General features: G+C 38.6%; 1 protein-coding gene across 1 annotated transcript in view; it reads right to left on the reverse strand.

Moving 5' to 3' along the window:
• Rasa1 (RAS p21 protein activator 1) overlaps positions 1–13,080 on the reverse strand; it is a 77,564-nt gene extending 64,484 nt beyond the window's left edge. Inside the window, exon 1 of the mRNA XM_070031138.1 lies at positions 12,085–13,080. Within this exon, the coding sequence (XP_069887239.1) occupies positions 12,085–12,596 (512 nt within the window). The 5' untranslated portion in view covers positions 12,597–13,080. The remainder of the gene's footprint in view (positions 1–12,084) is intronic.
• Positions 13,081–21,295: the final 8,215 nt, after the last annotated feature.

Here is a 21,295-nt window from a genome sequence, read left to right on the forward strand (position 1 = left end):
CAGTGTCCAGTTGTTCCCCTATCCTTCAACTATTACATTATTTTACAATTCAGTTCCACTAACTCCCCGTACTGTCAAACGTTTATACAGGTCAATGCTACCTATGTTTTACAAATTCACCTATGTTCAGCCCACTAACCTAAGACTCCAATCATTTATACCAGCTGAGTCAATGAATGACATTGAGCCAACCCTGTTTCACCTCTTCTGTTTGGTGTTTGTGTGCTATCTACTCAGGGCTTTGTAGCATTGTGCTCCTGCTCAGCATTTTTGCTCAATGCTGATACTCTACCACTTAAGCCATACCTCCTCTTCTGACTTTTTTCCTGATTAGTTGAAGGTTAAGACTTTCTCAGATTTGTCTGTTCTGTCTTGTTTCAAAATACAATCCTCAGATCTCAGACTCCTGAGTAGCTAGATTACAAGCATGAACCACTAGTAGCAGATTCATCTGTTCTGCTTTTATAAAACTAATGTCTCGCCAAGTGCCAGAGGCTCATTCATGTAATCCTAGCTACTGAGATCTGAGAATCACAGTTCAAAGCCAGCCCGGGCACCAAAGTCCATGAGACTCTAATTTCCAATAAACCACCAGAAATCCAGAAGTGGCGCTGTGACTCAAGCACTAGCCTTGAGCAGAAGAGCTGAGGGACAGTGACCAGGCCCAGAGTTCAAGCTCCACAACCGACAAAAACAAAACAAAACAAAACAAAAAACTAATGCCTCATGCCTACTGAAGTCAGAGATGTGACTGATGGGAATCCATACTTCTGTTTTTCTACTTCTCTGTACTTCTCAATATTTTGTCATTTTCCACTTTCTATGTTCATGAAATAACAAATTTTAATCATATCTATCACTTCTTTTCAAAAATATCTGAATAGTAGACTGTCTTCATAATTTTTTCTTTCTTTGCTTCCAGGCTAAGGATATATAGGTATTATTCATGAACAAATTCTAGCATCAGCATGTTTAAACACAATAGTTACAACTTAACAGCTTACTTCAAAAGTAACTACTTGATTCATGGTTTTATCCAAAAAAAATATGTCATTAAAATGTAGAAATGTTTATCTTCTAAGAAAGATTTAAATGATCTGTTTTTGCTCTATTGGACCTTCTCTTCCTAGAAATATATAGTGTATCCAAAGAAAAAAATTACAATATAACAGCAAAACTTGACATTGCTGCTCCTGTATGTTAACATATCATTCACTGATTCATACACCTAATTTATGTAATTTATATACTTCTGATTCTGTGATAATTCATATCAAAAGAACCTATCATCAGAACCTTCATGTCAAATGGCTGTAGGAACCATACATGTATTCACTTAGGCAATACATAAACTAAGAACTGTAATGATACTAACAGGATTAGCAAGGTCTTTGCTCAAGGACAGCATGGAAATTGGCAAAGTGCCTATTTTCTCAGTACTATTAGCTCATCCTCTTACACACATAGAGCTAACTGTGAAAAGATAAATAAGTTAATTTACTTGACTATAATAATTGTTTCACTATATGTATATTAAAAATATATTGCATTTAAGACATACAAAATGAAAAAGGAAAACTAAACATAACTAGTATTTTGAAAATTATAAAATATAGAAGCAAACTAAAAAAAGGAAAACATTACCATGTTTCACAAAAAGAAACACTGAATCATGAAGAACTTGCACAATTCTTTCAATATAATAATTGATTAGAAGTATTAAAACCAAAAACAGGTTTTCAAGAGACTAAGCCATAGGTTTTTTCTCTATAAGCAGCAGGAAGACAGAACCTTAGCTATCTGCTATTACTATACTGACCATAGTTAACAACTAACTTCAGGAAAAGTACAGGTTAAACCAAAAGGTAATTTAGTGTATTTAAAACTCTAGAACTCTTATGCATTCTAGATTTGCAAAAACATCGAATTTCCAAAATGAAGATGTTCCCAAATTATGTCAAAAGGTTAAAAGAATTACCAATTGCTTTAACACACAATTTATAAAATGTTAATGTTTTTGTTAAACTTACTAGAAATTCCTTTTGTTTGTAACTGTTTTCCTCTTATAAAACATCTACTGTTTCTAGATTTTAAGTATATCAACAAAGAGTGAAAATGAAGCAACACTTACTTTGAAATGCACTGCAATAAAAACAAGAGATCTAACTAGCTATTTTATAAGATAGTTAAATGTTCATTATTTGGAATAAAAAATGATTAATTTTAATCTTCTTTGCTATTTTGAAAATAACCAGTGCCATTACTTCATCGCGTCCAGCTATGGTTCTTTTAAGGACTTCCAAATTTCCACAAATCGATGACTTTTCAACTACTTATAGATTACAACTTCTTAAAGCCACTTTAAGTTTCTTGTCTGGCATGCAGGAAGGTTGAAACTCACCAATGCATCCTTGCTAGCACTCTACCATTTGAATCAGGCCTCCAGGCAAGCTCACTGTTACATTTTGCCCCATTTGTTAGGAAATGGAAAGACTTGGAAAAAATTATATTAAGTGAAGTAAGCCAGGCCCAAAAAAACATAGGTCCCATGGTTTCCCTTATTTGCAATATCTAGTAAATGTCTGAGTCAAGCAGAAAAGGTCAGATAAGTTGAGGTTAGGGAAATGAACCCTAAGATATGTATTCAAATGTTTTTTTTCTTTCATGCGATTGTTTCTAACACATTTATAAGATTATTTCTTTGTTATTTTTTATGTCCCTCCCCCACGATATAACCCCTGCTTTCACTGTATTTGATGTTGTTATAATTTGTGGAGGGGAAGGGAAAAAACAAATTGTTTAAATAGGGATACAGGTGGACCCATTGCAACAATGAGATGTGCAAGTACAAGTCGTATGATGAAAACGAACTTTACAACTTTGGTGGGATGGGGGAGGAGAGTTGGGTGGGAGGACGAGGGGAGGATGAGATGGGAAGGGGAAACAAAGGAGGAGGCTACAATGCTTGATAAGAAATGTACTCATGTGGGCTGGGAAGGTGGCTCAGTGGTAGAGAGCTTGCCTGAGGCCCTGGGTTTGATTCCTCAGCACCACATAAGCAAAAAAAAAAAGCCGGAAGTGGCGCTATGGCTCAAGTGGTAGAGCACTAGCCTTGAGCTGAAGAGCTGAGGGACAGCGCCCAGGCCCAGAGTTCAGACCCCACGACCGGACCCCCCCCAAAAATGTACTCATTATCTTGCCCATGAAATTCTAACCACTCTATACAGTATTTTCACAATGAAAAAAAAAAAAAAAAAGGTAAAGAGCCAAACACACTCAAAATAGCTAACTTTTCTTGAGTAGATCCTTCCAAGAAGTAAGGTAGTAAGGTCGTAAGCAAACCACTGCCTTCAAAATTCAGAGACAGATAAAAACAGGTGGGGGAAAAAAAAAAAAAAACCACACAATTTACCAGAGCAGAAATGCACAAGCAAAAACTTCCTAGGGAACCACTGCCAGAGTAGAGAAGTTCTAGCCGTAACTAAAGAACTTATGGAGACTTAGTACAGACAGACTGAATTTAAAACGCTACAGGAACCCAGACTACATTTTTTTGCTTGTTTTTCTTATTTTTACTGTAAAGGATGTACAGAGGAGTTACAGTTACACAGGTCCGGTAATGAGCACATTTCTTTTAAACAGTGCCACTCCTTATTTTCACCCAGTTTTTTCCCTCCTAGCCTCCCAACCCCACAAGTTATATAGTTCATTTTCAACATAGTATCTCCAGAGTATCAACTGCTGAATTAGGTCACCCTTTGTTCCACTATAGGGTTTTATCTCCAGGAGCTCTACTATGTTCCTAGAGCAAATACCAGATAAAATCCTCGTATCTGTGGTAAGAAGATTTAAAAAAAAAAAAAAAAAAAAGAACAATCTTGAAATATGCCAGAAGATTATGTTCTCTTTTTTTTTTTTTTAGGGGGGGGTCCGGTAGTGGGGCCTGAACTCTGGGCCTGGGCGCTGTCCCTCAGCTCTTCAGCTCAAGGCTAGCACTCTACCATTTAAGCCACAGCACCACTTCTGGCTTTTTTCTTTTTGCTTATGTGGTGCTGAGGAATCGAACCCAGGGCCTCATGCATGCAAGGCAAGCTTTCTACCACTGAGCCACCTTCCCAGCCCCAAGATTATGTTCTCTTAACCAGGCCTGCCTTTCCAATTTACCAAAGCCTAACCTACAGTCGTTAGGAAAACACTGAATGTCTCATCTAAGGTGAACTGATGTATGAACAGAAGGCAAGACAAAAACTGGTGAAATTCACAAGCTCACTAAGACTTAGACCTACAGAATACTCACCCTGCCACTGCATTACCACTAGCCTATTTACAACAGTTTTGTTTACCTAGGACACCGCATGTATCTGTCAACAAAAAAATTACATGGCATACTAAAAGGCAAAAAGTATAGTTTGAAAAGACAGAACAAGGGTCTGGGAATGTGGCTTAGTTTAGAGTGCCTGCCTTGCATGCATGAGGCCCTGGGTTCAATTCCTCAGCACCACATAAGCAGAAAAAGTGCAAGTGGCCCTGTGGCTCAAGTGGTAGAGTGCTAATCTTGAGCTGAAGAGCTCAGGGACAGTGCCCAGGCCCCAGAGTTCAGGCCCCAAGACGGAAAAGGAGAAGGAGAGGAGGAGAAGGAGGAGAAAGAGGAGAAGGAGGAGGAGGAGGGAAGAAGAAAAAGAAGAGAAGGAGGAGGAGGAGGAAGAAGAGGAGGAGGAGGCAGCAACAGAACAAAACAAATATTAGACATAAAAGACTCTAACAAAAACAATGTCTTGAGAGAGCGAAATAGACACAGCTGAGATGATCTCTGAGCTTAAAGGTGTGACAACAGCAACGATAGTACTTCCAATCTTAAAAGAATAGACTGAACAGTTTTTTAGGAAAAACAAAACAAACCAGAACTGTACAGTAGGTATAACATGCATAAAGTGAAAGGAAAAAGAACTATGGAAAACAATGAAAAATTTCCCAAATGAATGCCAGATACCAAACTACAGAGCCCTAAAACTCAACAAGCAATATGTTCTCTATCTTCCAAATAAATACATCTAAGCATATCATATTTAAATTTTATAAAAATCAAAAGATAAATATTTTGAAAGTCACAGAGAAACCTACAGAGAACCAACTATAATAATTCCACCCAGCTGGGAATCTGGCTTAGTTGTAGAGTGCTTGCCTACCACGCATGAAGCCCTGGGTTTGATTCTTCAGTTCCACATACACAGAAAAAGCCAAAGTGGCAAAAGAAGCTCAGGGACAGCGCCCTGGCCCTCAGTTCAAGCCGCCAGGACTGGCAAAAAAAGAAAGAAAGAAAAAAGAATTTCACTCAATATCTCAAAACACTATGCAAGGAAAGTGGAGTAAAATATTCAAAATGTAAAGAGGAAAAAATGTCAACCTGAAACTTATCCTTCAAACATGAAGGCCAAATAAAGACATTCTCTTACAAATGGAAATGGAAGAGAGGATCTGTTGCCAGTAGTCCTGTGTTTGAAGATATGTTTATTATCAGAGAAAAGGAAAATTATGTAAGTTCTGATCTACATAAAGAACACAAAAAATAAGCAAAAGAAAATTAAAACTTTTATTTTTCTTATCAACAATATAATATAATAGCAACAATTTACTCATTTATGCAAGCATTCATAAGCAAAATGAATTACAGAAATAAGGAATCACAAATATTTGGTAATCAGAAAAAACTATATATGATACAGAATCTGATTTGAAATACACTTGGATAACTAATAAATGTGTATTGCCAACTCTAGGGGAAAAACTAAGGAAAACAGTTATGCTAGAAAAAAGTGGAAGAAAATAATAACGTAACAAAATGCTCAGTAAAATCACAAAAAAAAAAAGAGAGGAGGGGATCGGAAGGCAAAAATTTTTTAACAAAGAAAGGGTATCAAACATAAAACCTTAACAAACAATAATTATTAATCTAACCAGACCAGATATCAATAGACTAAACACATCAATAAATTATTATTGAAATAAATTATGAGAATAGGGGTACTCTATGTTCAGCTATGTTCATCAAGCCTCTACACCTGAGTCTGCATCTGTATCTGGGCCATAAGAAGGTTCCCTCTTGGCAAAAATGTCTAATATCTTGAGTGTAATAACATCAATGCTACAACAATCCTATTAAGATTGTGGTATGAAATTCCACTATTACTTTCATTTACTTTTATTCTTTTTAACTTTTTAGCAAGTACAGTCTGAGTTTGAAAAACCTATCATACTTGACTGTAAACTAATTCTTATCAGCTTATTTCTGAATAATCACCCAACTTTCAACTATACTGTATATTTTATATTTTTGTCCCCTAAAGTCCATTATTTTATCCATTCAATTATATAATCACTAACATGCCTACAATAACACCCAAATCCTGCTGACATGCGGTAAGACACACGGTGATGTTGTCATTAAACTAACAACTATTTTTAAATTAACCCAAAACCTAAATATATCATAGGTGACTTAAGATAACATAATTATCATATACTTATATATTCAAATAATGAACCACAGCCAATATGCATATGAATTATGTTTTTATTTAAAACTAATAGTTACTGAAAGTAACATATACTGTAAGGGTTCTTGAGACAATTTATCATTTTTGGCCTAAATAAGGAACTTACAAGTAATTTCCTTTTCTCCCCCAACCCACTATTCACCACCAGTATTCTAACAGCATCTGATATTTTGTGCAAATGAGTAATACACGTGGTATGTTGCTGATATCAAGATTCTCCCGCTATTCAATCTCTTAGGTTTTCCTCCCATTCTAAGTTTTTACTCGGTAATGTAACTAACATTGGTTATTAAAACATAGGAACAAAGGCTTCGTATTGTCACTCTGAGGCTTGTTCTTTTAGAGTCTCCCTTTACCCTCTCCAAATGCTTTTTACAAGCAGAGATTCTACAACGAAGGAAGGAGAAAGGAACATGTTCAGCTATCTTCCACCAGCTCTTCCAACCATCCCAACTGAGGCATCAGCTTTAATGAGGTTAAGAAGCCTTCTTAAACACTATGGACAAATGATAACATGTACAATAATATCCACCAAGTTTGACCGTAATTTCAAAATCAAAAGTAAATGATTAGCCAGGCACTGGTTGTTCTTGCCTGTAACACTAGCTACTCAAGAAGCTGAGCTCTGAGGCCATTCAAAGCCAGCCTGGGCAGGAAAGTCCATGAGGCTCTTATCCCCAATCAACCACCCAAACAATGGAAGTGGTGCTGTGGCTCAAAGTGGAAGAGCACTAGCCTTGAACAAAAGAACTCCTTCTAGTCTACAGCTTCACTTTACCTATTCATCTGTCAGTCATGTCTGCACGGCTCCTCCAAAGTAGCTCACCAATGACCCATTCTAGCCTTTGGTTGGGCTCTGTAGCTCAGAAACTACTACTACTGTACTGCCTTTAACCTCTCTCCACTCCTGATAAAGCATAAGAAAACAGACTCTTAGGAACAAAAGGTATGGCATAAAACTTACACTTCTTTTTCAACCTGTTATAAGTAAGGCAAATAAACTAATAAACTCTTAGTCAAAAACTTAAGCAGCAGAAAAAAAATATATCTACTAATTTTCTTCTGTAAATTTGCTTAATCATACAAATTTTCTTCTTTTAGCACCCCAATAATCTCCTGATCACACTTTACTCCATAATCACCTTAATATTTACCTAAATCAGAGTTACTGGTTCACTAACTTCCTTCTACTAAACCTAAAATTTCCCTAGAAGAAACACTTCTTGAAATAGGCATTTTACTTATAGCTGTCACCCCTGAACCACTTCTTATATAAATTACTTATATAAATGTAGTATTAAAAAATACCTAACTATGGGGGAGGGACATACAAGGCAACAAAGAAATAATCTTATAAATGTGTTAGAAACAATCGCATGAAAGAAAAAAAAAACATTTGAATACATATCTTAGGGTTCATTTCCCTAACATCACCTTATCTGACCTTTTCTGCTTCACTCAGACATATACTAGATATTGCAAATAAGGGAAACCATGGGACCTATGTTTCTTTGTATGTCCCTCCCCCACAGTATAATCCCTGCTTTCACTGTATTTGATGTCAGTATAATTTGTGGAGGGGAAGGGGAAAAACAAATCATTTAAATAGGGATACAGGTGGACCCATTGCAACAATGAGCTGTACAAGTCATTATGTCAAAAACCAACTTTACAACTTTGGTGGGGGGAGAGGAGGATTGGGTGGGGGGTGGGGGGAGGATGGGAAGGGGAAACAAAGGAGGAGGGTATAATGCTTGATAAGAAATGTACTCATTATCTTGCCCATGTAATTGTAACACTTCTGTACAGTATTTTCCCAATTAAAAAATAATAATCAAAAATACCTAACTAATCTTTGAAATTCCTATTTTTACTTAGAAAATGGTTTGCTTTCTTGTTTCAAATGCAATCAATGACATAATGAATGCTACAGCTACATAGCTTAAAATTAACCTTCAGCAATATTTGTTAAAAGTTATTTTAGGAAAGGAATGATACTATTAAACAGTCTTTTACTTTTCCTTCAAGTTGTAGGATCAGACATCAACAGATATTAGGGCCACAGGAAGATTTAGCTCAAATGCCAAGTAAATAATATTGACATAAAAGCCTGGTGTATATTATGCCAACTAGAGAGTTTAGTACCTTATCCTAAAGTGGCAGCCATTGCTCAGCTCTAATAATCTACTCTCAAGCAGGAAGAGCCACCAGATATACCAAGTTCTATGATTTTCCAGGAGACAGCAGAATTCAAGACTTCTTAAATATGCCATTTTCCTATTTCTAAAACATAGCAACTAAATTACCAGATGTTCCAAATACACACACACACAAACACACACACACACACACACACACACACACACACACACACACACACACACAATTTTCTCCAAAAGACTCTTGCGATTGCAGAAAAAGTTCAAAATCTCTGTATACAATCTAAGATATATCAAAGAAATGAAATAACTGTCCCCTACTACCACTTTTAAGGTATACAAAAAAGAGAAAACCAAAATAGAACTAAGAACACCATAAAAAGTATAGACTACCAGTGGCAAACTACTTTAACCTTTGCTCTTTCAGGGAAAAGAATTTAGATTAAAAAGTCCTTCATAGCAGAAAAAAATACAGGGAGAAGTTTTTTTCATTTTTCAATTTTGTTCTAGAAAGTTTCAAAAAGCAAAATATTCAAAAAATTTAATAAAGTTATATATACTATTCCAGCCTTAATGAAAAGTATTAGCTACAAACAGAAGACTAATGATTTACCTTGCACAGTGAAAAATAAGGTACATAACTCTGATGGTGTCAATACATTGCATTGATCATTCTACATGTTGTCACTTGACACTTTTCTGGCCAACAAATTATCCATAAACTCCCTGACCAGGGAATTCTAATCTAACAAAAGGGCACTCAATCTTTTGACCTACATCTTTTTATTATCATGCTATTCATTGTTGTAACTATCAGTTATTAGTAATCAAATACTAATTTAGTCAAAGAATATTTTTGCGATTGTTTTTAAAAACGATTGCCATTATTTAACCAAGTTGGTAAGGCTTTTCCTATTTGAAAGTAAAATTTGTTTGAGCTTACTATTAGAAACAAACAAATTTAAAATAAAAACATAAACATAAGCACTCACAGTAATCTTGGCTTAGAATTCAAAACATTTTCTAAAATAGCAATTAAAATCCATGTGTTACACTTAAAATCACAGTTACTCAGGATGGAGACTAAGGCAGGAGAATCACTTGAGCCCATGAATTTGGGTCCAGCCTGGGTAATATATTGATGCCTAATCACAAAAAAATAAAATACAGTAACATATATGACTTAAGGAAGTCTCTATACCAAAATTAACTACAAAGCAATTTAATGACTAATTGTATTGCTGTTATTGAGGGAAAGAGAAGAGAGAGAGAGAGAGAGAGAGACAGAGAGCCTAGATATTTTGTTGCATTTATTACATGTCAGGTACTGCATTAAAAAATTCAAAACACTCATTAAATCTTAAAAATAAAGTAGCATCATTGTTGTACCCATTTTAAAAGATGGAAAACTGACCTTTCTAAGATCACTTTACACTTAGCATACTTAGACAATGCATTGCATTGTTTCCAGTGGCTTAGCTGACCTCAGATTATTAAGGGGTAGGAGGCACCGGTTTGCATACCTGTGATAACTGTATTAGAAACTTAGCTGGGGATGTGACTTGATTTTACAGGCTTGCCTAGCATGTATAAGGCCCTGAGTTCAATCCACAGCAGTATAAAAAAAATACGTGTGTGTACATTTACATATACAACAAGATATATGAAATAAAGGGCTATTTAGAATATGACCCACTCTTATCTAGTCATAGTTTTTTTAATTCTCATATAATAATGATGAAAAGTCACCTATGACCTCTCATAAATACAATTTGTCCAAAGTAATTATGTTCATTATTAAAATTTTCGTGGGAATAGTCCACTTTCCACTCCACTTTACTATGAACCTAATATACTCTTTAAAGTTTAGAAACAAGTTAAAAACCACAACACACCAAATAAGCCTACCCTAAATATAAGTTAGTTCAGTTATGAAGATTATACTTTTAGTATTAAAAGTTGCAATTTTATTATAGTCACAGTACTGAGCATATATTGGGATGTGATAAACATGAAATTGACTGATTTTCTCAAAACTACCTCAAGGCAAGCAAGAACTTTACCAGGAAAGTTTGCAATGCATAGACATGACATAAATTGGAATAAAATCAAACAAAAAGTTAAAAGCTGTGTCAAATGACATAAAAACAGAAAGACATCTGTGCCCAATGGCTGGCATAAGACTTTTTTCCACCTTAAATATCAAAACAAGTAGCCTTAAGTCAAAAGTGGATTAGTCTTAGTATGTCCCTTTTAGTCCTTTCTAAGTCCTCTAGAGATGTTTATCCCACTAAAAAACTTTTAGATTGTCATGAGTGACTGTTAATGGCTGAACCAATATTTGTTGCAAATATTCACCAATGCTGTTGGAATAAAGACTGATGTGAAGGACTATTTATCAAATGTTTTGTATACTAACCACTTCCCATTTCAACATTTTCCTCTCACCGAGGTACACATACCAAATCACACACCTGAGGTTCACTTATGAAAACAAGGACAGGGGAGGTTGTAACGTTTGGAGGGATGGGGTGGAGTCACTCGTCCTTGTATGTACTGCAGTAAATTGTCAAAATTAATTTTCAAATAGAATACCGGATTGGCCATCATATGGTGAAAGGGCACGTTACTGGTGTTTGTTTTGCTTCCATGCTGTATGGACAGAATCTCAAGATGAAAGGCACTACCTGAGTACCAATACACAGGAATCCCGCGAAGGAGTCTCAGACACAGTGGTTCACAGTAACTCACAAAACAGTTGACACCTGTAACTCCGCACTTTCTCCTTCCTCTCCCACTTCTCACCCAGACTTTTCCTGAAGCACTGTGCTTTCCAGGAGACACGAGCTGGGACTGACAGTGCCACGGAAGCGAAGCACTGCGGGGGCCAAGGAGTGTTCCAGATCAGATTCACACAAAAATGCCTCTGACTGCCGATCGTCGCGGCCTTGTCCGGGGACCGCACAGTCCCGGCGGGGTGCGCACGCAGGTTACACCCTGGGACTACCCCCCACCCGGCGGGAGGGGACAGAACCATATCCGGTGCTCACTAGAATACACATTTCCCCACGCTTCCTAGCCTAAAAAGTAATCATCATAAAGGTAAACAACCACCACTCCCAACAACTGTCCATCCTCCCGGAGGGGCAAAGGCGTGCAGGCAGCCGCCAGGGAGTCCGCCCGTCGGGAAGATGCCCGATCCAATCAACTCCCTACCGCAGGAAAACCTGAAGCTCCGAAACTTCTTCCAACAAATCACAGCTTCGCAGAACGCGGTAGTTCTTCACTTCTTCATCCCCCCCCACACCCCCCCCCACCGCTTTCCCAACTTCCCCCCCTCCCCCCGTCCCGGCCCCACGGTCCGGACTTACTGATTCGTCGGAGGCGCGGTCAGCGGGATGGCCACCTCTTCCTCCTCGTATTCCGGGCCATCCAGAGAGTCACCTTCATCCACGGTCCCCAGGCCCGCGCCCAGCGGGGGCATCTGGGGAGGCGGCGGCAGAGGCGGGAACCCGGCGCCCGGCCCCAGCGTCTCGGCGGGCAGCGCCAGCGTCCCCCGGGCGAGCGCCATCTCTCCACTGGGTCCCGCGGCGGCCCCGGCCGGGCCGGCGGCAGCGCCGCCCCCTGTCAGCCCCGCGCCCCCCGGAGTCCCCGCCGCACACCCGGCTCCCAGGAACCCGGACCCCAGCTCGGCTCCGACGCCCAGAGTCCCGCCGGCTCCGGCCTCCACCAGCCCGGGATAGGCGGCGGCGGCCACGGGGAGGGCCGTGGGTACCTTGGCCCGACACGCGGCCGGACAAGCGCCGGAGCCCGCGGCCGCGCCGCCTCCGGCCCCGGCCGTCACCGGGCCGCCTTCCTCTCCGCCGGCCTCGGCCGCCATCATGTTGAAGCCCGCTGGGCTGTGCCGCCCCAGCCCGCCCGGGAGCCCCGGGGGCCACCAGGCCCGGGCTCCGAGCCGCCCCACCCAGGCGCGTCCCCCAGCGGCTCCTCGGGCGGGGGAAACAACAACAAAAGGCGAGAGCCCGCCGCCGCGCCCCCTCGCCGGGCCGCGGCCCAGCCTCCCGAGCGCCCGGGCTTACGGGAAGCCGAGTGGGCAAAAAAGCCCCGTGCCTTCACCAACGCCACCCGGCCTCACCTCGCACACGCACACGCACACTCGCACACGCACATGCACGGACGCGGAAAACTTCCTGGCTGCACCGGAGAGGAAGGGAAAGGGGCCCCGGGCGGCCGCCGCCGCTCCAGCCGCCGCCGCCACCGCTCCTTCACCACCCCAGTTCCGGCCACCCCCACCGCAGCCACCGCCGGTGCCGCTGCCCGGGCTGGGGCCGCGGCCGCCGCTGCATCCTCCTCCCGGCCCGAGACAGGAGGGGTGGGGAGCGGAGCAGGCAGGGGGGCGGGGTGGCGGGGAAACTGAACGGCTTGCTACCTGGAGCTCGCCAGTGACTGAAACCCGACAGAGAAAGGAGGGCGGGGCCCTCCGGGGAGAGGGCGGAGGGAAGGAAGGGCGGAGGAGGAGGAGGAGGAGGTGGGAGAGGAGGAGGAGGAGGAGGAGGGCGGGGCCAGCCTCGGCGCGTGCGCGTGCCCGTCCGGGGCGGGGCCGGGAAGGGAGCCGGAGAAGGAAGGAAGCGACGGGGGCGCGCGTTGCGCGTTCGCGTTCGTAGTTCCATTGGGCTGAGTGCCTGGAGGCGGGTGCCCGGTGGTCTGGACAGTGCGGTGGCGTGCGCGCCGCCCTTCCAGAGCTTTGTTTGACTGACGGCAGGGAAGGGAATGGTAGAGGGATGGCAGTTGGTGGACGGGAAAGGAGCAAGGGAGAGAGGAAAGAAAGAAGAGGAGGAGGAAGGGAGACGATGATATCCCAAGCTATTTCCTGCTTCCATGACTTGTAGGAAAAAGGGCCTTAACCTAAAGCTCTAAAACTAGGGAGTGGGGACCCTGCAGCAAACGCCCTGTGCTACTATCTCATTTTCCTTGCCTGATGCAAATCATCCTACGACTACAATAGACTATCTAAAAAAAAAAAAAAATGAAAAACCAGATCCTGAGAGCCCTGAGGGAAGGATAGAGAAGTATGGTACAACTCATGTTCTTGCTATTCTGTGACCTCCGCTTTCTACCACTATAGTATGATTGATTTATCATACATGTATTTACCTACCATCCAGAGTCTGTTAGATAGTGCTTAGTGTGAGGAGAGGTGTCATAGAAATTACAAATATTTTTATCCTAATTTGTGTGCAAAAGACTCAGGGCAAGATCCATGATACTGAATGCCATCAATGAGCAGAGCACCTGCAAAATGTACAAACCTCAAGAATGTCCCAAATGGTTTATCTTAAGTTTATATATGTATATGTATATGTGTAACATATCTTATGCCCATATATATGTTGCTTACATACACATATACATATTTGTGTGTATCTATATTATAGTACCTAATAAAATGTGAATGTACAGTTATATTATTGTGCTATTGTTTAGGGAATGACATCCTGCACATGGTTCAGTAAACATGCAATGTTTCCAAGTATTTTCTAGGCAAAATTGATTTAATAAACAAATATAGAATTCAGTGTCACAAGCCAACACTGTATATGTAACCATGTAAGTGGACAAATCATTACACTTTGAAATTAAAATATTGGTAATTTGCCCTTTGAAATTCATATATTGTTCTCATAAATTCTTCTAAGGATTCCCCCACTGTTAATTAATTTTAATATTTTCTCTGCTAGAATGAACAAACTAACATAGAAACACACTGAAGATGGCAAAAAACTAAAGTAACCTCTGAAAAGGGGAACAGGTCACTAAAAGAGACAGCAAAGAGCAAGCAAGGAATTTCCTTTATAAGTTCACAAGTCACTATTTACCTTGTCAGTGACAATAAACATGATTAAACAGTACCAAACTGAGAGACTTGAAGACCGGTTGAGAATTCTTAACAGTATAGTCAAACCAGGAATTTCAGCAAAACTGAAATATGTCAAGGTACATCTCTGGAAATCAATTTCAACCTACTCAAAGGAATTACTATATCTATTTATAAACAAATAGTACCAATATCTTACCTCGATTATGCTTACCCTTAGAAAAGGGTATTACTCTTCTCATCAACAAAGATTGCCATGTATTTTATGAAGTATTTTCAAATATTTTATATTTGAAATATTTTATATATTTAGAATATTGTGCAGATTTGAAACTTTTACAATAGTTTGTATACTTCCATAATCTCAAATATCTTCTGGCTTGACTGACCCATTATTTTTTCCCATAGAGTTTAGTGTTTCAACTGCTCTTATTTTTGTTTTTACCTTTATTCTGTTCTACTGTCTTTGACTTCCTCCTATCTGACTTTAAGTCTCATGTTCTCCTTTTTTTTTTCCTGCTAATTTCTCCTTCAGGTTTTGCTTCAGTATCTTTTTTCCCCTGAATTTCCTAGCATAAATATACTTCCTGAAGTGTCACAGTCAAGTTTTAAAATAAATATGAAATATCTATTTAGGGAGAGGCATTACAGTGATTCCACAGCAATTGGTGTTAGGTACTATCTTATGTAACATCAGTTAGCAAAGGGAAGTAAACAGTCTTAATTAAATTCACAGATATTGTTAAACAGGGAAGTACTGAAAAGCAGAAAAATATACATAAAAAGAGAGGAGAAAATTCAAAATAGTTTTAGTAAGATAATCCATTACATCTGCACTTTTAGAAAAGTTACTTGAGATATTGAAATATAATATTTAATGAAGAATAAGCAATAAGAATTTGGGGCAAAGACTTCTACATGAAAAGAAACTAAAAACTTAAGAAAATAAAATTTGATTGTTAATACTTTTACTAGCAGCCCAAATATGAATGTAACTTAGTTATTACAAACGTTTTGCCATTTAGATACCTCCAATATGTGGAAAAGTAATTCTGACTCAATAATAATGCTGTAATTTTAGACAACCTCTAAGGATTTAGAAAAAACATAAAAACAGTTTCCTTTGGAAGAAGTGAGGAGAAATGATCAAGAGCTTCTGCTATGTTTGAGAATCTAAACCATGTTTTTCTGGCTTTTTACATGTATGGGTTCATGTTTATACATATAGTGTCGGAAGATTTGTTAGCCAAACCATTATGAAAAGAGGCCTTTTTTCTGACCCTAATAGCCACTGTATTCAATTAACCTCATAACAAAATCCTCCAGATGAGGATTTTGTGTTTTGCTCTTCCTAATGAGGAAAATCTTTTCTGAAAATAACATTGAAGGGATGGAGGCTAAATATTATGATGAAAAAGTAAATAACTCTACAGAGTTACAGTGTGTGGCATAATAACTAAATAAGTCATAAAAAATTATAAACATCATGGAAAGTTAAAAGAATAGTCTGATATTAAAGTATATGAAAACTTTGTTAAAAGGAAAATAGTTAAGTTTATACTAACAAGCTCAAAAATACTCCTTTTGAAGAATGAAGAGTAGAAAAGTATGTCTTCACTCTTTAAAAGTTTATCTTTATAACTTGCTTATCTGTATTTTGCAAATGTAATTAATTTTGCATTGTTAAAAAATTCCCCCATTCATTATTTCTAGACTGTTATTTTCCTCTAACCAACACCATTTATAAATTTTCCTTTCTGGGCCTTGGCTCCTTTATATATAGTATTTCAAAACAGAATAAAAGAAGAAGGAAGTAGAATGATCTCAAGATGAGGGAAATGGTAGAGTCAGGGCAGGCAGGACTCTTATCTATATTCCTTTTCTTCTTTTATTCCCCTTCTGTGTCAATACATTTTAAAAATCACCTGCATCACTTTCAAAATCTAACTATTCCACTGGACATTTCATCTCAGGAATTCATCAGAGTGCTCATTCAAGTTATGTTGTTTGGTCTACTCAAGAAGCCCTTGAATTCCACTTCTATCAGATGTGCAGTATTCTTTTATAGTCCAGAGCAACTATACAGGAAACAAATTGAGTGGGTCTTGACTTGAGATATAGATAAATAGGGGAAGCCTCTAAGTATTTCCAAATCTTTTTACTGAACTAAAAAAAACTAAGATGTTTCTAACAATATTTCTCCATTCACATGTTCTTACAGAGACTTTTCCACTGCTCACGTTGTCTTTAACACAGCTTTTTTATTTTCCATTCTTTACCTAATGTTTTAAGGTGAAATATAATGTCATATTATAGCGTATAGTTATGATTTTTAGATTTAATCTTACAAATACTAAATAGAAATGGAGGGGCAAATTGTTTAGAATTTAGCAATACAGAGAAATGAGTGATATGTTGATGTTAGTACCATATCTTGCCACTCTTTTTACAAAAGGAAAAAGACAATTCCAGCAGGCAGGAGAGGAAGAAAAGAAAAGGGATATGAAACTATTTCATAAACTCAGTCCTTTAAATTTTGTGAATTTAGCTTTATGAAATGTGTATAATGTATTATGTCCCTTTTCCCCCTATGGACTTACCATTAGTTTGCAAGCTAGGTATTTCAGTTAAGAATTCACCAGAATGAACACCAAGACTAATAGTGAGTGATAAGACATTTATTTAGAATTGAATTCTCAGGAAATTTCAGTATCTAATATAGAATATGTTAGAATAGGATACCATATAATAAACTGGGGTTCAAACCTACTTGAGGGACAGAACTCACTTTGAGAGTTGTCACACTTAAAGGACAAATATATATATATATATATATATATATATATATATATATATATATATATATATATATATATATATATATATCAGTGTTAGTCACCAGCTCTCATTTGTCATAGGTTGAGGGCTGGTCCTTTAAAACTCTCTCTTACAAAACTGCTATAGGGTCCTGTGTATGCAGTTTGAGCAGATTCTTCACTGGAGAAACCTTCAGGTAAAGAGCCACTGGTGCTTGCATGGAGGCAAGTGGCATGCACAGAACAGTTAACTGCCAAGTGCTACGGGTTTGACTGTGACACTCCCTACAACATTCAGATCTGAAGATCTCTCGGATGAAAATCTTCTTCCTGTTCAATATTTGTACTACAATTCAAGGGTTATTACCCTTGAACTATATCTATTCCTATAGGATATTTAGCACAAAAACTTAAGGAGGTTATGCAGTGCTAATCATGGTGTGGTCTCTTCCTTTTCCTTCTTTCTCTGTAAGGTGTTTTGTCTTAGAGCAGTGCTGACCAGAAGGTGTGGAAGATTAATTATTTCTTGATTCCAACACATTTTCTGTCTTTTTGGGGGGGAGAAGGGATAGGGGTGTCAGTTCTAGGGCTTGAATTCAGAACCTGGGCACTGTCCAAGAACTTTTTTGCTCATGTCTAGTTCTCTACCACTTGAGCCACAGCTTCACTTCTGGTTTTTTGGTGATTAATTGGAGACAAAAGTCTCACAGACTCTGCCCAATTTGATTTTGAACCCCATTCCTCAGATCTCAGTCTCCTAGTAGCTAGGATTATAGGCCTGAGCTACCAGTGTCCAGCTTCTGTTATTTTAGTAATATGTACTTTGTGCTAGAAAACATAATAGAAACAAAAGTAATTATGTTCTGGATATAAAATAGCTCATTGACCAAAAATGTGAAGGATCTATAAGTAACTATTAAAATATTTTTGAGAAATAATTTGATAAAAAGTATTTTCATTAATATTCCCCCAAAGGATTTCCATGTTTTTATAAAAGCTTTCAGGTTTGTTTTTTTTTTTTTTTTGGTCCGATTGTGGGGCCTGAACTCTGTGCCTGGGCGCTGTCCCTCAGCTCTTCAGCTCAAGGCTAGCGCTCTACCACTTGAGCCACAGCGCCACTTCCGGCTTTTTTCTTTTTGCTTATGTGGTGCTGAGGAATCGAACCCAGGGTCTCAGGCATGCAAGGCAAACGCTCTACCACTGAGCCACCTTCCCAGCCCCAACACTTTCAGGTTTTCAAAGTGTATTCTCACTCATTGTCTCATTCACAACTTTGAAAAAAACTGATATTATTGTTATTTTCGGTTTTTGGATCTGTTATTCTTTCAAGTTCCAGAGCTTTGATTATTTACCTCAAATGATAAAGGCCTATTTCAAGGACTTCTGATGATTTCAGCAGGACAAGAAAACTGAATCACTATAAAGTATTGTCTTGTGTCATAGGGGACTGTAAAAAGTCTTATTGTTTAGGATCCAGAAGCAACTCTTGGGAAATAGAAGGCACACCTGTGATCATGTCTGAAGAATGGGGACTATGTTATTATCTCCTTCAGTCAGTATATCATTCTCATGACTCAAGTGCTCCATCACTGCTTTATTCTATTTCTCCCAACATAGTCACTTCCTTTTCTAACTCTAACCCCATCCCACCACCATCCCACTTTCCAACTCTCCCTATTTAATGAGTCCTGCTTGTTCATGCCTTCCACTATTTCTCTGCTTTCATATTTATGAAGTTCTGTGGGAAAATGGTGACTCAAAATAGATTATATTTTTTTGCTGTCATGGAGTGCATACTTTAGAGAGAGAAGGGTAAACATTTAAGCACATAGCCACACAAACATGGATGAAATTTATTGCTTTATTTGCATGCACGATATCCTGAGTTCAATAGCCAGCACTCCCCAAAATTGAAGATAAAACATTCAACACTAATGTACTAATATAAATTATAATAACTTGAATCTTTATAGTTTCTCTAGTCACTTGACAAGAATCTTTGTCAAGTGTTCATAGAACATTTCAGCGTAATAATATAGACGCTGTAAATCTGCACCAAACTTGGGATACTGCAACAAATTGTCTTTTAGTCTCACTCCTGCCACAACTAGTTCTATAACTCTGGACACTCTTCTTAACTTCTCCGAGTCTCCATTTTTGTATCTGTTATGTGCATAGATAGCAACACACAATGTTTAGATGGAGTTCGCTAGAAGTGGACTGAGACTAGAATTGCATTGTAAGTTCTTCATTGGAAGGTGAATAGAACAAGCTTTATTGCAGAAATGGGAAGTGACACAGGAAATGGAAGGAAGCCAACAAAGATTTTGTCATCCAACCCCTATGGAAAATAATTGGGTCATTCTTACAGGATATCTATACAAGAATGTATTAAACATAGCTTAATTAATGAGGTAGCTAGGAGGAATTATTTGGATCTTTACTATCTTTTTTGAAGGCTTCTTTTGTATTCATTAATCCTCTGTACTTTCAAGATATGTATGTTGTGTCAAGAGAATATTTTTTGATAGATAGTCAACAAAAGATAGATTTTTACAGTCAAGCGTTACAAAGATGAATGACAAGAGAATATGGGTAGGATACTGACAGATGCTACAACTATCTTTAGGAGGTTTTGATTACTTGAAATAGAACAAGAAAGGATCTCAATAAATTGTATCTATTTCCATTGGTAAATGTCTTTTTCAGAGGATAAGCTATACTTGTAATATAATAACATAATAATAGAATGTAAAACTGGGTATTTAATTGTTAACATGAATAGTATAAATGACTGTAATGTTAATTTAGAAAAGTCAGCTGGTTGGTTCCCGGGAGTAAATGTATTTCTTTGACTTTATATTAAATTTCACTGTTAGCTCTGTAACTGTAAAAGAAGAAAGAGTAAATCTTCTAATCAGGGAGATAAAGTTAAAGAGTCAAGATGAAGGTTCTCTTCAACAGTCAAAAAAAAGTGTCCATCTTTACTAGAGCAGAGAATTTGTCATCAAAAAGGAATATATGGACACAGTTACAGAAATGTTTTAAAGCTAGCTAGAGGCAAATAGGCAGATGTTAAAGATGGATGAATAAAGATGACCATTACCTAAACAAAAATCTAAGGATGAGAGCATGGAATGGAGTACAGTAGTGGAGTACTTACCTAGTTTGTAAGGAGGCTTTACGTCTTATCTCCAACTCTGAACAAAAAAAAAATCAATTGGAAAAAAAGTATAAGCATAAACATTGAGATTTTTATCTTATAAAAGACATAGGCGGTCACCTACTTAAAACAAGACTTTTCCTGAAAGTTTTTGACTTGAAAGAGAAATTGAATATTTTATGTAAGTTAAGTTATATACATAATATTCAGCACTTGCTATAAATGTTAGAAAGTGATTTCCTTGGTTAATTAGAAATACATTTCTGACCATTTCTACACATTGGTCCTAGTTAATGCTACTAAATTTATGGTAAATATAGAACGTTAAAAATACTTGAGGGCTGGGAATGTGGCTCAGTGGTAGAGCGCTTGCCTTGCATGCATGAGGCCCTGGGTTCGATTCCTCAGCACTACATAAGCAAAAAGAAAAAAGCCGGAAGTGGCGCTGTAGCTCAAGTGATAGAGCGCTAGCCTTGAGCTGAAAAGCTGAGGGACAGCGCCCAGGCCCAGAGTTCAGGCCCTATGACCGCCCCCCCCCCAAAAAAAAATTACTTGAAGCAGGCTGGGAATGTAGCTTAGTGGTAGAGTGCTTGTCTCAAAGCATGAAGCTTTGGGTTTGATTCCTTAGCACCACATACACAGAAGAAGCCAGAAGTGGCACTGTGGCTCAAGTGGTAGGGTGCTAGCCTTGAGCAAAATAAGCTCAGGGACAGGGTCCGGGCCCTGAG

This window comes from Dipodomys merriami, unplaced genomic scaffold, assembly GCF_024711535.1.
Source record: "Dipodomys merriami isolate MVZ:Mamm:240054 unplaced genomic scaffold, mDipMer1.0.p SCAF_20, whole genome shotgun sequence".
NCBI classification, from domain to species: domain Eukaryota; kingdom Metazoa; phylum Chordata; class Mammalia; order Rodentia; family Heteromyidae; genus Dipodomys; species Dipodomys merriami.